This window comes from Sinohyriopsis cumingii, chromosome 9 (assembly GCF_028554795.1).
Source record: "Sinohyriopsis cumingii isolate HCF-2022 chromosome 9, ASM2855479v2, whole genome shotgun sequence".
NCBI classification, from domain to species: Eukaryota; Metazoa; Mollusca; class Bivalvia; order Unionida; family Unionidae; genus Sinohyriopsis; species Sinohyriopsis cumingii.
The window spans coordinates 103,864,115-103,882,488 of NC_142969.1; the positions used below are offsets into that span (position 1 = coordinate 103,864,115).

An 18,374-nucleotide genomic window follows, 5' to 3' on the forward strand; every position below is an offset into this window, starting at 1 on the left:
CGTACAACCAATCTTACCATCGAAGCATCGGACGTGCCCCGCAAGACGTGACTCCCGACAACGAAGTGCTGGTGTTCGAGCGCCTGTTCGGTACGTCCCCGACGAGGGCTGTCCCCAAGAAAAGTGGAGAGTTGACCGTAGGAGATTGGGTGCGCATTGGCAAAACGAAACGCACTTTCGACAAAGGTTACTTACCTAACTGGACGACCGAACTGTTTCGCGTCACTGGACGAGTACATGGCCGTCATCCTGCCGTCTATAAATTGGAAGACATGAACGGAGAAGTACTCAAAGGAACGTTTTATTTGCCCGAGTTACAACGTGTCACCAAAAAAGAAGACGACGTGTACGACATCGAAAGCATTCTCGAACGCAGAACCCGTAAAGTGGGCAAACGACGTGTCAAAGAAGTCAAAGTACGTTGGAAAGGATATCCACCCAGTTTCGATTCTTGGATCGACGCTTCGCAAGTCATCGACTATAAAAAGAAGAAGTGACCATCATGCCCTTTCACACAGCAGCAGACGCAGCTACGTCGACCAGTCCTTCTTCCCCTAGTTCTTCTGTGCAAGATTTACAAAAACAACCCTTGTGGGTGTGGTGTGGAGAACGTGTGCCTAAAACGCAAATCGTCTTTTTCTGCCAAATCTTCGTGGTGTATTGTGTCATCGGGGCAGCCATCGCCAATTTGAGTTTGCAACAAGGAGACAAACAATTGTGGACCATTTTATTGAGCAGTTGCATCGGTTACCTGCTTCCCAATCCCTCCCTGAAATTCTCCTCGAACGGGAACGTTGTGTCCAGTGCCAGTGCCAGTCACCACTCCAACATCCACAACCAAAACCCCATTTTGGGCGGAGACACGCCTCTGACATCCACTAACCCCTCGGACAGCCACAGAACTCTGGAATTATGAGTCACCAAAACCAATTTTACTTAACTTTACCCAGTGACAGTTCCATGGAGGTGTTTCCCAACAACACGTTGTGCTGTTACACGGCCAAATTACCTCAAGCCATCGCGTTAGATCACGAAGCCCATTGGGAAGTGGCTTTAGTGGAAATGATTCACCCGACCCAAGTCCACAATGTCCTTCCCAATCAAAATTATTTTAAGGTGGAAGTTCATGACAAACCATTGCAAGACGAGTTGGATAAAATTGGCACATCTACCAATAGAACCTATGATGAGAGAACTAAAACGTGGACCTACAACTTGTCCATTCTGCCAGGCTATTATTTCAGTGGTCATCATTTGGTCAGCGCCATAGCCTCCAAGTTTAATGGCGTGTTTGGGGAAGCTTTTAAGAAGGACAATATCAAGAACAAAAGTGTCACCATGGAGTACCACAAAGTAGCTCGTCGCTTCTTGATGAAATTTGAGCGAAGTAAAATCGTGTCCATTGAATTTTGTCCTGAATTGTTTGACATGTTGGGCGGGGACATGGAGATGAGGAAGAAATTAGAACAAAAAACACCACCCGAATTACCCATCATTTACGACAACGTGACTTTTGCCCAGTATTTTCGTACCCCGGTAGAACTGAACCAAGGACTGAATTTGATCTTTGTGTACTCCGATGTAGTGGAATACAACGTGGTGGGACACACCTCCGTACCGTTACTGCGTGTCATTCCTTTCAAAGTGGATTCTGCCACGAACGCTGACGAGGAAGGTGGAAACACTTACCACGTCCACCGCGAATTTGTCCATGCTCACTATTTGCCTGTCAGCAAGTCGTATTTGGACACGGTCAACATTACTATAAAAGGAGATTTGGGACAAAATATTCCATTCACCAAAGGAAAAGTCACGGTGAAACTCCATTTTCGAAAACGGTTCTCTCACGATTCGTAAGTAAGTCATGTATCCAGTGTACCAAGGGGTGGCTCGACAGCGAGGACACGGTTTAGGAGACATGTTAAAATCGGCCTTTCGTTCGGTGGCCCCGGTGTTGAAACCGATGGTGACACGCGGATTGCACGCCTTGAAAGATGCGGCACTGACACAAGGCAAAGAATTTCTCCAAAATGTCATCATCGACAAACAAAACCCTAAAGAAGCCTTCATGAGGGCAGGTAAAAATGTCTTGCTGCAAACGGGCAAAGACATTTTGGGCCGACGAGACACACCTATAAATGCCCTGCACGCTACCGAGTCAAGCATTCAGCAAGGACAAGGCAGAAAGAGACGACGAAGAAGAAAACACCCTTTCACCAGACTTCAAGCGAGAAAGGCCAAGAAAAGAAGAACCGTTCGAGACTTAGACGTTTTCGATTATTGAAACACAGCAACAACAAAAAATGATGCACCGAGAGTCTTGCGCTTGTTCCAAGACGGAACTGGATCTGTTTGCCATGCCCCCCACCATGATGACGATGCAAGAATCCCAATGGGTGGAATTTAATCCCATCTCCTCATTGACCGATTCCGCTCCCATCGAGTTTGAAATCAAGGGGCAGCCCGAAGATTACATCGATCTGAATAGCAGTTACTTGTACTTGAAAGTCCAAGTTCTAAAAAAAGATGATAAAGGAGTAGAAGACGATGATAATATAGCTCCCGTCAACAATTTCATGCATTCCTTGTTCAGCTCAGTAGATTTGTACTTGAATAACAAACTGGTCAGCAGCAGCATGGATACATACCCTTACCGTGCCTACCTGGAAAATCTCTTGACGTACGGAACAGATGCCAAGACAAGTCATCTCAATGCCTGTGTGCTGTGGGTAGATGACGAAGCGAAGAAGTTCGACACAACAGATGGAAGCAATTCCGGCTTTGAGGCAAGAGAAAGCAAAATCTTAGACAAGAACAGTTTAGAACTGATGGATCGTTTGCATTTGGACATGTGGTTGCAAGAGAAATATTTGCTGAACGGGGTGAATGTTCGCTTGAGACTGAATCGCAGCAGTACCACTTTCCATTTGCAGGCTACTAATCTTGATAAGGCTCCTAAAAGCACAATTTTAGAGGCCAAACTCTACGTACGACGCGTGGAAGTGTTACCCAAAGTAGGTAACGACATCAGTCAAACGTTGAGCAGAACGACCGCCAAGTATCCCATACGACGTGTGGAAGTGAAAACGTTCACCATTCCCGCTGGACAGCATTCCATGATTGAAGATCATCTGTTTCAAGGACAGCTACCCAAGCGTTTAATCCTTGGTATGGTCGAGAATTCAGCCTTCAACGGAGCTATCGCTAAAAATCCTTTTAACTTTCAACACTTCAACGTGAAGAAAATCGAAGTCAGTCGCGATGGCAAGACCTTGTGTACCCGACCTTTCGAACCTGTCTTTAATGACATCGATAAGAATAAGGCGAATTACTTGAGATCGTACTTGTCCCTGTACGAAGCCACGGGTCAGTTAGGAACCAACACCAGTCACGGCATTGAGTACGAGGATTACGCAGGAGGCTATGCTTTGTGGGCTTTCGATTTCACTCCAGACCAAGGCAGCGACGAGGGACATTTCCACCCTATAAAATCAGGCCAGATTCGTGTGGAACTTCAGTTTGCAAAAGAACTACCAGCGACAGTGAACGTCATCCTGTATGCAGAATTCGATAATACCATAGAAATCAACAGTTTGAGAGAAGTCATTCTAGATTATTAGAAAGCCATGGAAGACTGTTATCCCTCTTTACCTAGTGGAGAAACTTTGGAGATGGAATGTAAGTAGACCGTGGAAGGAGAAGAATCTCAAGACAAAGACGAAGAAGTTGTCATGATGAAGTCGAGATGGCCAGAACAAGAAGCCCATTTAGTCTCCTGTTTTGCCAAACACTTGGTCGACAAAATAACAGAACTGATCAAGAAAAACTGCTATGGATGTCAAAACGATCATCCCAGTCAAATTCAACACGATAAATGCCTAATGCTGAGTCAAGAAGAAAAATTGGACGAGTATCTGGACGAAGCTTGGAGCCTCATCTCGAACAAAGACGTGTTGCACCAGTGGTATAAAGACTTGCGTGAACATTCTTGTCCACCATTAACCACTCAAGAGATCCATCGTATCGAAGCTCTCCTGAATCAGAGTGAGGAAACAGAACGAATAACCGTTTATTCGTCAGACATTTTCAAGCAAAAAGTCAGGATCGAATTGACGACGTATTATTACCTGTGAAGAAGAAAACAAACACAAAACAATGGATACCTGGGAACTTTATTACCTTTTGAACCACAGTTCGTATACGTCTTCTTGGAATCCCGTCGTCTGTGCTAAAGATGAACTCCCTCATCGCAAACCTAAAGACCATCAAGCTTACGTGATCAACACGGACGACAGTCATCTCCCAGGAACCCACTGGGTAGCCGTCTACTTTCCTCAAGAAGGCTGTGTGGAATATTTCGATTCGTATGGATTGCCCCCTTTGGAAGACGATATCATCGACTTTATGAGAAGAAATGCTCAAACCACCCGATTCAATAATGTGAAATTACAAGGCACAGATTCCTTGGTGTGTGGACAGTACTGTGTGTATTTTCTGCATCATCGCAGCCTGGGCTATTCCTTAGAACATTTAGTGACTCATTTTGATCCTCGTTCTTCTGCTAGAAATGATGTGAAAGTAGATCGATGGTTTTGTGACCATTATGCTTATCTTTTGTCTCAAGCTAGGAAACGTAGTGTCCGTCAATGGCCTAATGATTTCCAACAGTGGAAATCACAATTTCATTCACAAGGTTGTCAGCCCTGTTCAAAATAGTTAGTAATTGAAGAAAAAATGTTTGTGATTTGAAAAAAATTGTTAGATGTTATCATGTTGGATTATTGTTAGAGTTGTTGTTAGTTAGTGTTAAGTGATTTTTTAATAAAAAATATTGTGTTTTGAAAAAAATGCCTTTGTGGTTTGTTTAGCTATAAGAATGTTGGATTGATGCTCTTTCATTTCTTACTATCCCTCTCATGAACGTTGCAGCTCGAAAACCGTGTGGGGGGATGTTTTCCTTCACGTCCGCGCTTTGACTTTAAGAACCGGGTTGTTCCCAGTCTAGCCATCCATTGTCGACTCATCCTCCTAAGAAGATGTGCTCCAAACTAGCTAAGCTCAACGAAGCCTACGTGAATTTGCATAGGGTCAGACACAGTCTGATACCGAAGCCAGAAGAAATAGAGAATGTGAGAATGTTAAAAATCACTGAAGACCTGATAGAAGATCTCTTCAGAGAAGAAATGAACAAGGAGAAAGAAGAATGGACAGAGAAGTACAGACTTCAGAGACAGCAGCAACAGCAGCAACAACAACAATAGCAGCAGCAGCAGCAACAACCTGAAGCTGACAGAGGCTTTGTCGATTGTCGTATCGACACCAAAGAATTCTTCTTCTCTTTCCGAAGAAGCAGACCTATTGCCAGAAAGTCTATCCTCAGAGGACATCGCATTCTTAGAAACTAAAAAAAGAATGCCATAGCAAAACAAAAAACAGCCCTTTTCAGGGCTACCCAATACTCTAGAAAAGAAATAACTATTAATTTGCCAATGTGTGTAGGTAGAGTAGTGTGAAAATAAACACTAACTCTTTCTTAAAAAATGTGAGGGTATGTGTTTGTGTGATTGTGTTTGTAAGTGATAAAGTAGGTTGGTGTGGATAGTAGATTAAAATGATGTTTGTTTTTTGGGCTGTTTGAGGTGTATATTTTGGGTTAGATTGGATTGCTTTGCGTATGTGGATAGTCTATTGAAGTGATGGGTAGCATAAAAAAGTGAGCGAGTGTTTCTTTTAGGTCCGCGCGTTGTTGTTTTTTGGTCATGATCTAGGTAAGATGAATTTTATGTTTTTAAGGGGATGTTTTCCTTCACGTCCGCGCTTTCAGTATAAATTGAAACTCGTTCGGCAGTCCAGCTACCCTTGTTGATTGATCAACACAGCCAGAAGAATGACTAGCAGAATAGTGAAACTGTTAGAACTCCAGATGCACCTGGAATATGACAGGCGGATAGTAAACGAACTATCAGCGGAGGCTATAGTAGAAGAAGCAAGAATAAAGAAGGAAGAAGAGGAGAGAAGACAGAGGGAAGAGGAGGAAAAGAAAAGAGAAGAGATGATGTCGTTTAATATTCCTGAAACAGAGGATTGGGGTGCTGAAGCGAATCATCCTCCCTCTGCGCTCCCCAGAAGAAAGGTGAAAGAAGACTGGGGAAGAAGATGCGTGTGCGGCGCCAGGCCAGGAAGGTGCAACCATTAGATAGGTGCATCTGGAGTTTAAAAAAACAGCCCTTTTCAGGGCTACCCAATACTCTAGAAAAGAAATAACGATAGATTTGCCAATGTGTGTAGGTAGAGTAGTGTGTATATAAACACTAACTCTTTTTTAAGATAGTGTGAGGGTATGCGTTTGTGTGTTTGTGTTTGTAAGAGCTTAGGTATGTTTGTGTGAATAGTAGATTATGGGTTTCTTAGCGTATGTGAAGAGTAAAGTTAGGGTTTTATTATATGAAATGAGAAAGTAGGGGGATGTTTTCCTTCACGTCCGCGCGATGTTGGGTCATCATCTAGGTAAGATCCATTTTATGTTTTAGGGGGATGTTTTCCTTCACGTTCGCGCTTTTCGTATAAGAACCCACAGTATTAGTTGTTCAAACCATTCTGCAAAGAATACAAAGAAGATGGCGTCAAACCAAATGGACAAAATACAAACCTTGCAAGACGTTTTAGACAACTTAGGAATAATGGAACAGATGCTATTAAGACTGGTTGAAGACCATTATTCCTATAGTCCCCATCGTGTGAAGATGGAAATTAATAACTTAAGGAAAGCAAAGGACAAGATTAGTGGTGTCATGAAAGAGATCAAGGAGGAGAAGGAGGATGAAGAGGAAAGAATAAGAATACGCAATTGGAACGAAAAAATTGAAAAAGAAGAAGAAAATGAAAAGAAGAAGAAAGAAGAGGAGGAAGAGAAGAAGAAAGAAGAGGAGAAGAAAAAAAAGAAAGAGAAGAAGAGTGTAGGAGATAAAATAAGAAGTTGGTGGAGGAAAAGAAGAAATTAGAAGCAGAAGAAGAAAAGAAAACCCAAAGGCCCTTTTCAGGGCCCCCATATTTCTCGAAAAGAGATAGTCTTTGAATTGCCTACCCCTTTTTTAAAAAATTTTTTTAAAAAAAATCCCATGTTAAATTCCCCTTGTCCGTAGAGTGTCCCACGATTTATTGCCATGTTAAATTCCCCTTGTCCGTAATCTGACCCACGATTTTTCGCCATGTTAATTCCCCTTGTCCGTAATCTGACCCACGATTTTTCGCCATGTTAAATTTCCATTGTCCGTAATCTGACCCAGGGGTCCCTGTAATGCTAATTCCCATTGTCCGTAATGTATCCCCTATTACTACTAACGAGTGTTTTTTAAAATTAAAAAAAAAAAACAGGTTCTCGATTCAAACAGTACTCGTCAAACTGGCAACTAAAATCGTAGAATATTTCTTCTGGGGCATTGTCCATGTATGCATAAGCAGCGCAAGCTGCATCTTTTCTCTCTTCCTCTCCTGGTGTAATATGATACCCACAGCAATGCCCAGCCAGTGAAACATGTATGTTGTATCCTTCATTTTCACTCATCTTTTGTGGTATTTTTCTTCAGCTTTGGCAGGTTCATCATCGTACGTATTATTATAAGATATTTGATCAATTGTGTATTTTGGAATTTCTCGTAACTGAATACCATGGGGTGGGGGTGAAGTAATATGCTTTCCCAAATTTAGCAGGATTATAACTATCTGATTTAGGATTACAGTTACAGTTTGAAAAAAGCTGTTTCATTCTTCAAACCGGAAGTTCAAAAAATTCTAACGTTGCTAAACATATATCAGTATTCTTGACTGCAAATAATGCATCTCTAATTTCAGAAGAAAACTTGGCAGCTCTGTTTGTAACATATTGTCTAAATTTGAAATGTACCTAAGTAAGTTCAAAATAGATTGAAAGTCATCAACAAATCGATAGGGAATAATTATCGAAATGGAATGATTTGAAGATACTATTGTAAAAAGAACTGCTAACTTTCTCAATACTCTGTTAATATTACCATATCGTAGAAAAATATACAACATGCGTAAAAAAATTATATCAACATGTTGTAACAGAATATCATTTCGGTTTTTTTCCTCTTCTAAAGGTAGCTCATTAGCACTGCCCAAGGTACCAAGCACTTTCTTAGAAAGGTAGAGTTTCTACTCTGAGCTTTATCCTTTGAATCATGATCACCCTGGGCAAAGCTAATGAAAGCCCTCTTATTCCTTTGATGACAAGGATCTATTGTGAAGTCATTCGTTGGAGTCTCTATTGGTACAACTGTTGAATGTCGAATGTTGATGCCTATCTTCGTTCTATCAACAGCTAACAGTTTTGGAATATATTTGCAAATGGAACATGTCTGTCTATAACCTAAATTGAACTTACTTGAGGAATAAAAACATGCAATAAATGTATTATTTGACATACCAGAAGCATAATTATGACTGACTCATATGTAGAAGTTATTCATGATTGGACAACATGGTATACAAAGTCCCAGCCAGTTTCATCACCAGCTCCAGTATCCCTGGTAAGAAACTGGATGGCCTCTTTCTCTTGGACCCATGTCACAATTCCTAGTACCATTTTAACAATGGCGATACCAAATCTACATATAAAATAAGATATATCACATTCCCGATTGACACTTAAACAACGGTGATAACAAATCTAAATACAAATTCACACAGACACAGACACACACACACACACACACACACAAGATGTATCATTTACCAAATGCAGAAAACATTATACAAACAACACAAATGTAAAAATAGATTCCTTACTTATTAAAAGTTTAGACTCTATAATCTTTTATACTGCTGGAAACACTAAGGCAAGTACAAGGTCTTGACTAGTTAAGGCTATCCATTAATATCATAAAATTAGATGTTTATGCATGTTGGGAAATTTATGAGTTTCCAAAGAACTATTCGCCAACTAGATGTGTTTGTAAAGCAATATAGAAATTATTCTCCCACATCCCCTGAACATAGTAGATACGCCTTAACTATAAAAAAAAGACTTATGCATGCAAACGTAAGCAACAACATATTTTTCATTTGTCTGTATCCAATGTTTTTTGCATATTTGTGCTTATAATCTTTGCCAGAAAGACAGAGATATGAATAGATAGGACCAAATAAAAATGTCACGCTTTCTACTAAGGTGGGAACTTAAGAGATGAGTTAGTTTGTTATCAATGAATTAGAGCAAATTGAAAGAATGCAACAATAAATCAACACTTTATACATTGTGTTTCACAGGTCCATGGCGTGCATATACAGTGGCAGTATGGGATACTGCAATTATCTCTCCATTAGGAAAGGAATATCCTGCATGAAATCAATGAAACAAAACTGTAGGTAATTCCTTACTAATTGTCAAAATCAATCAAGTGTGATTGAAGAAAAGCACGAAGAAAAGATAGTTAACGAAAAAGGACCAAGAATTAACCAAATATCTTGTTGCGAAGTAACAATTATGTCCTGTAGATGCAGAATAACCAAGTCAAATGTACTTTTATTTGCTGCGTACAAGATGTGATATTAAATGTGTAGTCCTGGTCCATGTGAACATGTACTGAATCGCATCAACATATGCAAAAATAAAAATAAAATATATAAGGAACTTAATTTAAATGATACTCAATTTATTTAATGTGTGTTTATGGCTAGGCTTAGAGGATGCATATGACTAGTTTTGATGTTTCTTTATGACTGTGTTTATCATGTGTATATGACTATGTTTAGCATGTGTGTATGACTATGTTTAGCATGTGTGTATGTTTAGCATGTGTGTATGACTATGTTTAGCATGTGTGTATGACTATCGCTAGCATGTGTTTATGTCTATGTTTAGCATGTGTGTAGGACTATGTTTAGCGTGTGTTTATGATTATGTTTAGCATGTCTGTATGTATATGTTTAGCATGTATTTATGACTATGTTTAGCATGTGTTTATGATTATGTTTAGCATGTGTGTATGACTATGTTTAGCATTTGTGTATGACTATGGCTAGCATGTGTTTATGTCTATGTTTAGCATGTGTGTATGACTATGTTTAGCGTGTGTTTATGATTATGTTTAGCATGTGTGTATGCATATGTTTAGCATGTATTTATGACTATGTTTAGCTTGTATTTATGACTAGGTTCGGGATGTGTTTATGACTACGTTTGACGTGTGTTTGTGATTATGTTTAGTATGTGTGTATGACTATGTTTAGCATGTGTTTATGACTATGGTCGGTACATGTTTATGACTACGTTTGGGGTGTGTTTAGGACTAGATTTTGCATGTATTTATGACTAGGTTTAACGTGTGTTCATGACTAGATTTAGCATGTGTTTATGACTAGGTTTAACGTGTGTTCATGACTACGTTTAGCATGTGTATATGACTATGTTTAGCATGTATTTATGACTAGATTTATAATGTGTTTATGACTAGGTTCAGCATGTGTTTATGACTACGTTTGGCGTGTGTTTATGACTGGGTTTAGAGGATGTTTATGACTAAGTGTAGAGGCAGCTTATGACTAAGTTTAGCACGTGTTTATCACTAGGTTTAGCATGTGTTTGTGACTGTTTAGCTCGTTCTCATCACTAGTCTTAGCATGCGTTTATAACTAGATTTAGATGATGTTTATGACTAGGTTTAGAGGATGTTTATGGCTAGGTTTAGAGGATGTTTATGACTAGGTTTAGAGGATGTTTATGACTAGGTTTAGAGGATGTTTATGACTAGGTTTAGAGGATGTTTATGACTAGGTTTAGAGGATGTTTATGACTAGGTTTAGAGGATGTTTATGGCTAGGTTTAGAGGATGCTTATGACTAGGTTTAGAGGATGTTTATGACTAGGTTTAGAGGATGTTTATGACTAGGTTTAGAGGATGTTTATGACTAGGTTTAGCGTATGTTTATGACTAGGTTTATTATCGTTTTATGACTAGGTTTAGCAAGTGTGTACGACTAGGTTGAGAGAATGTTAACGACTAGGTTTAGAGGATGTTTATCACTAGTTTGAGTATATGTTTATGCCTAAGTTTAGCATGTGCTTATGACAAGGTTTAGCATGCGTTTGTAACTATGTTTAGCATGTGTTTGCGACAAAGTAGAGCAAGCTCTGAACGTGGGTAATTGATGTGCTAAGTTTGATAATAGTCTTGTAGGAAAACAAGGGAAGGGAGCCATAGTTACTTGTGGAAAATGATAAACGAAACATTGTTTAAATAATTAGTGAACTAATAAAATTTTGTAATGCAGTTTACTTTGCTGATGAAACGTTTATTGATTTCTTCTTTTCCCCTTTGTTCATGAAGACCGTTGAGTCACTGAAAAATGATGACTGTCGTGCCATCATTGTAAATAATTCTTATATTTCTGAAAATAGAGTTATCCGAGTATGCAGGACAAAATAATGTTGGAAAGAGACCGGACATGTTTATGTCAGGTTTCTAGGCCGGGTATGGAGGTATGTATATTATCGGACATTGTCGGACACAGCAACTTAATTATATCAATCCAACAAAAGGTAGAAGGAGGAGAATCGAATTCGTACTGTAAATGAAATGTAACGTCGAGGATATGCATGAATATAATAGGGATATGTGCAGAACTTTGTATTTGGAATAGAGTAACTAGAATCTCTCAAGAAATACATTGATAGCTGATGTAAAGGAAAATTAGAATATAATCTCTCTGTGCTAAATGGATATTATGTGTAAATGTATTGACAAAAGACAGGCAGTTATGAAATAAGAGGGGCACATAACTAGGTGTTGAGACCCTAGTATGCGTACACATCTTTTACACAGTTTAGATTGACTTCTGAATCTACTGATGTTCTTTAAATTTAGAAGACACCCCTGCCATCTTTATAATTCACTTATAACGTGTGATGTATTTCAATAATTATACAAGATTCTCATGTATGCATTATTTATTAGCCTGGTAAATTCAACAACCGGAACCACGGAAAAGAAGATGAATGAATGAAGCTACGTGGCAAACATACGAAATAGAGAAAAGGACAAAATGAGCGAGAACAAAAAAAAGGATATAAGAAGGTGCAATGAGTTGCACATCTCTGCATCTTTCTTCATTCTAAACTCAAAAAAAGATGCATGTACTGAAAACTAACCACATCTACGTTGTCCAAGACATATCTTACTCATGGATAGAACGTATTGTGGAACGGACGCTACAACTGATACAATATCAGTTCAGGCTGTCTGCAGTCACTGATGTGTTAAGGTGTTTAACGTAAGATGCCATCCAACGTTTTGTTATAGAGGGTATAGAGGGACAAGCGTACATTGCATTGTTCGGGCTGGTTTCCAGTAACAGATATTGAAAAAATAATCTACTTGCATTGATTCCTAACTATATATTTGTTTCACAAATACAGCTGCAAATATAGCAAACTCATTACCTCATTATAGGCAGTATTAAAGTTTTACAAGGTTACAAAGCCTGTAGGGAGTGATTAAACTTAAGTATACATATTTAAATTGAATACAATAAGGCACTACATACCAAATGCGCGTGTGCATGCATATGAAACATATATTTGTCCAAGACGTTATGATAATCATTGAAAATGTTCGTCTAATGAAGAACAATTCAAATGAGTGATTACGTAACAGCACGTTGGCATAGAAAGCAGTTCTAATATGTTAGTCCACAAATGTAATAAGGAAAATCGAACTCGCAATATGTGCAAAATGTTGCTTCAAAGTCAGGACACGAATACGAAAAGATATAGAACAAAAGAAATTGGAAGTACTTTGGAACTGTGTGTTAAGAATGGAGTAAGCAAAAAATCCATTAAGAAAATAAAACTAATAGGCGAAGTAAAGAATGACAACTAAATACTTATTTTGGACAAAATTCATAGGATGTAAGAAATAATTCCAATAAGAATGATGCAGTTTTGACAATAGAGAATCAAATCATTTATCATTTAAAATTGTTAGTTAGGAAATGTACGATACAAGCGTTTACTGACTTCTTTATAGATTCATTTTGGCATGATACCTTTGTGTACACGGACAATAATTGGTGCTAAAGAAAAAAACTGTTTTTGAAAACAATATAATAAATGGAACGGGGGAGGGAAAGGAGGAAACAAATTTTGGATAGCATAAGAAAATAGAACGACATATAAACCTTTTTGTTTTATAAACCGAAAGCACAATACAATAACCGAACTGAACTTGTCAAAGGCAGGTTATATATCTAGATATGAATTATTGTGCATTCGATGTTACAACAAATCGAGTTTGAATTCAAGTTGTTCTCAAAGTGAGGAAGGTCATTAGAACGATATGTAACTTGTATTATAGAGTGCAAGGGATGAATGACGATGTTGAAAGATAAAGCCAACGATTTAACTTCTTTCAGACAAATTTATTTATTTATTTCATAAGGCAGGGGTAGTAACACAATTATAAACCGTGGGATTCAGTGACGCACACATTCATTTGGTTATACTACCTGCAAAATGTGATAATTTTAAACAGAAAAACACGACAGTTGATACAGGATATGATACATTTATCAATAAAACTATACTCAAATATAATATATTGATATATACATATATTAATACATTCGTTAAGAAAGTTTAATTTAAAAACATCTATGAACATTCACATGCAAGTACTCGTGCATTTGTATTGATTGTACTGGTGTCTATACGCGAATGTATATTCACGCAAAAGACACGAGACAAACGTTATTATGCTTTTGTTTTAGTGTTTATAACCAACTTTCCTAATAGCGTGTATATGTCCGTGTGTGTGTTTTGATGTTTAACGACGCGTTAACAGTTTCAGTCATATCGCTATGATGTCTGCAGTGTACGTATACTAATGAACATAAGCGCATGTTACATAGTTCTCGTAAAAAGGACTATATTTTCAGTTTGGCTGAAACTTAGCTGAATGTCTTTACAATATGTATCCTCAAATAAAAGGGTAAAGATTTAAAAATACATTAAATGCTATATTGTTTCCAAGAAGATTAAGTGACATACATGTTTTCAGTGCGATTACAAATGATTTTTACATCATTCTCAAGCAAGAGTACCGAAAACGGTACATTATGCACCCGCCATGTGATAATGTAATTACGTTCGGAATCCCTTCGACATTGACTTTTCAGTCCCAAGGTCAATAGGTGTCTACTTATTCTCAAATGAAACTCATCTACTAAATTTTTAGAAATTGTTTTCCTTTCTTATGTCCACGTGACCTTCATCTTTGACCGACTTACCCCAAATTGAATATCATCTTCCTTGTCTAATAAAGTTTGGTTATAGTAAGATATCACGTGAAAGCCATGTTTGTATTCTTATAGACACTTCGATCTTGACCAATGACCTTTTGATCCCAAAATTAATAAGTTTCTCATCTCAGATTCAAGATTACTTGTAAGTTTGTCAAGATATATGATATAACAGTTATTGCGTGACATCATTTTTCGTTCTTTCAGTATAAATTTGACCTTTTTATTGAGTTCGACATCGATAGGTCTGTGTCTTGCCCCAAATGTAATCCACATACAATGGCTGTTAAAGGCTAGTAAAGGTAGATAGTAGATACTTATGTTATTGTGCGGAAACAAGTGAACTAATGGACAGGAAACATCCAAACATGATTATATCCGTACTATGTTGCTAGTTGCGAACATGATTTGCCGTAATGAAATCAATCTGCGCATAATGAACTATTGTGATAATAATGGTGTAGAAAGACAAATGAAATATAATCAATTTTGAGAGTTGCACTCTAAATCTCCTCGTTTTGTTTAGAATGTTTAATAATCATCCTGACTTCATGATTCATGACTATTAGGAAAATATGGCATCTATAGCGTACCTTATGAACGCATTAATGACACTTTCAACATAGCTATAAATGTAAGTGTAGTATGGTAAACATTTACTTATCGATTGCAAGCGCTATTATTTAAATTAAAAATGTAGCATGAAATACTTCCAATGTATCCACTATCGTCACCTCTGTTTTGACATATATCTTGATTTTAGTATGTACTGACTGCGATGAGAAGTAGCCATTCATAAACTATTTATAGACAAAATCGAACGTCTTTCGATATTGTACGAATGATGGTAAGCAAATGCTCTTTATATATTAAATCATTTGCTTTGCTTGCATCATTCGGAACTTAAACTATTAAGCGTCTGAAGACGAGTGAGTGCGTGTTTGCTGGCAATGGACATAAATTTCCTATCGCAAATACACATGGTGCATCGAAAATATTGAATATTATAATGTCTTTCTTTTATACTCCATATGGAAAAAATAACGTTTATTAAAAATGTAAAATAAAGAAACATGGAAAGTAATGATCAATTTATAAAACATTTTTATGAGGTACAGTTAAATATGAAATGCCATGAATGTGTCCATCTTTGGTGCCAAAAAATATTTTGTCCAAACCCGTATTTATGGTTTTGAAGTTTGCTTCTCGGAAATTATTAATCTGTTCGCGTTCTTGATAGCCGAAAAAGTTGTATTTGGCATGTGTTCGTTTGTAAATATTATGCAAATTGTAATTTGATATGTATTCGTATATATATATATATATATATATATATATATATATATATATATATATATATATATATATATATAGTTTCTACAGTTATCACGTTATCACGTACATTCAGTGTACTTCTTATCCTAACAAAGATGAGTGGAGGCTAATATTTCGTGTAAAATGCTATGATGCATATCTTGCAAACGTCGGCCATCATTCTTTAGAAGTTGGTATCTTTATTGTTATAATCCCATTGAACGCAACTGAAAGAAAACATAATCGTCAATTTAAAGCACGAGAATTCAACGACGTTTTAACATTACATATATTGTTTTCGTTATATAAAGTACAGTCGAGTCAACAAAAACGCAGTGAATTTTCAAGAGGTTAATATTTATCTAAAATTAATAAATCTCATTTAAGAGTGAATAAAAAGTAACAATTTTTTTTAATTACTTTTATAATATTGGAAAGCAATGTCTGCCTCATTTTATTTATAAAAAACACATTCGGAAGAACATATGCTATATAATAAAATTGTTCTTAGTAATTTTACTTTTTCTTAACGTAATTGCTTAAACTCATTAAGGAATATTTGTCGTTTTTAGGCACAGGCCTCAGTATTATCGTTAGAGCCATCTACGTGCTTTTAAAGGCCTGTTCATTATGAGCTTTGCGGAAAAGAAATATAAATTGCTCGTGAATCGAGTACGAAGATGGCTATGACACCACTAAATGGTTTGGTTTATGTAAGTGAGTGGCTGATCAGGTCAATGTGTGTTTTGAAATGTCTGTGGCACACTTGACAGGATATTCCGCATGCGTTTGCGTGATCAAAAGAGGATGTGTTTCAGTACTGAGATTCACAAAGGCCTAAAATGCTTTAATACGTCTGGCGTTTGTGTCGTCAACAAAGTGGACGTCAAGTGACGGTGTGCTTCCGGGACAAGGTGAACTCGTCCACTGCAAGGAGGGTTTGATAGTTTAATGTAGCTGTAAAATCTACGTAAAACCTTCCTGGTGCATCACCCCTGTCTTCTCGATCCTGACTGTCAGACCAAATTTGCCAAAATATGAGAGAAAATTGTCTATACTCTGATGCATGTGAAACTCAAATTTGCATTCGGAGAACAGTAGTCAGCATATAAGAAATCACGATCATCCACTTCTTACAGCCTCCTAAGATTGAAGAACTTGTCATTAGTGCAGTATCTGTTGTCGATCACAGCTCCGTAGTCACGGAAGCGGAAGGCATCAGCAAACATGACATCGAACATCATACTGAAGAGAGTTGATGCAAAGTGACTGCGAATGAAAAGCGAACCTATGCTCTGAGCCGTCTGTTTGCAGGTCTGCTGCTACAGTTCCCAGATTATCCACACATGCTGCTTTGCAGATCGTCGCTGAACGTCGAGGCTTATGGGTCAGGAAGGTTGGTAATTTCATGATTTCCCCCGTGAATTGGATTTAAGAAAGAGAAAGTTGTGCATAGTCGCCCGCACCATTTCGTCCAGGCGTGTCTGAATTCAGTGTCACGACAATGAGGCATCTTGACGCAGTTCTGGACGTAGTGGCTGAAACATACTACTGCACTGAGCTGATGCCGTGCGTTTCCCACACAACTTTTACAATCTGCTTGCACATCCAAGGAATGATTATACCTGCTCGGCTGCTAGAAAGGACTTTCCAGAGGGATTATGTGTAGGTGTCCAATCTGGGTCAACAGTCACGGGTAGTACCGTCTACTGTTATTTATGGTAGCAACAAGCGCTTTATCTCTAGTACAAGAAACAAGAGCAAGTAGTTTGCTGCGACACGGTGTCTCAAGTCGATGAATGTGCCAAAAACAAGCGGGACGTTGTTGGAACGAAAAATGTGTTCAAGGCAGAGTTATGATTTTTCTGATAACTATTTTGATATTCAGCCTCTAACCGCAACAAGGTCGCAACCATGGGCAGAGAAAAGGTCAAGAGGAATAATTTGCTCAAAGTGTTTCAGTGGACTTCTTGTTCATTCAGGTAGGTTCATCGCTTGTATGTGCTCGTGCTCTGTTTGGCAACATTGTGGGCGATCAGCAGTGCAACAGCAAGAAACTGGCCAAAAGGCGCTGACAGCTGGTCTTATGGAGTGATTGTAAAAGACCTCCAACAAAGTGACGCTCAATGCAGCCAAGCGGGCATCTGGGTCAGTAGTATGTAATTCGGAATCACATGCACTGCTATGATGGCTAATCTAATCTTGGCCCGTACCTTGGTCTGTGCTATCGAAGTTTTTCCGCCTGATAAAGAAGACATGGGGTGACTCAATCTGGCCCGCCTTCTTTTACTCTTTTACCTGTTAGAGACCGAAAACACCTTCCCTAAAGACACGACTTTGACTCATTCATGTCATTTGTGTACGTATGGTTGATATCTCGAGATCATGGGAGCAGCCATTCCTGGAACAGAGAAAAGCAACATTACTAATCCCTGGACTAGATTACAGCCAAGCAGCTATATGTATTCGTCCCTGGAGCAATATTAATGATGTTTTACTGGTTACTCATTACATACTGCTTGATTGATGTATCGTTATCTTCATGTCGGTAGTTACAACGCAATTACACAATACACCGACCCATTATCCTTGCCAACAATGGCACATACATCAAACGGTTGACATTAGCGTCAAAGAGCAACATGATGAAGCCCACACTGCGGCCTTACAACACCGCCTTGTGCTTTAATAACCTAAGCGCTACTCCAAAGAAGACCTTCTGTAACTTACAATGACTTTTAGAC

At 38.2% G+C, this 18,374-nt stretch overlaps 1 protein-coding gene across 9 annotated transcripts in view; it reads right to left on the bottom strand.

The window, feature by feature from the left end:
• LOC149792377 (uncharacterized) overlaps positions 1–18,374 on the bottom strand; it is a 113,982-nt gene that overhangs the window by 18,376 nt on the left and 77,232 nt on the right. For 7 of the 9 annotated variants that reach the window (XM_089970960.1, XM_089970964.1, XM_089970959.1 and 4 more), the window contains one exon: positions 8,447–8,627. The exons of 1 other annotated variant lie outside the window; for it this stretch is intronic. In XM_089970960.1, coding sequence (XP_089827086.1) covers positions 8,486–8,627 — 142 coding nt within the window. In that variant the 3' untranslated portion in view covers positions 8,447–8,485. Of the gene's footprint in view, positions 1–8,446; positions 8,628–13,449; positions 15,858–18,374 lie in introns of those variants that run through there. One more of the 9 variants, XM_089970967.1, reaches the window with a different exon arrangement.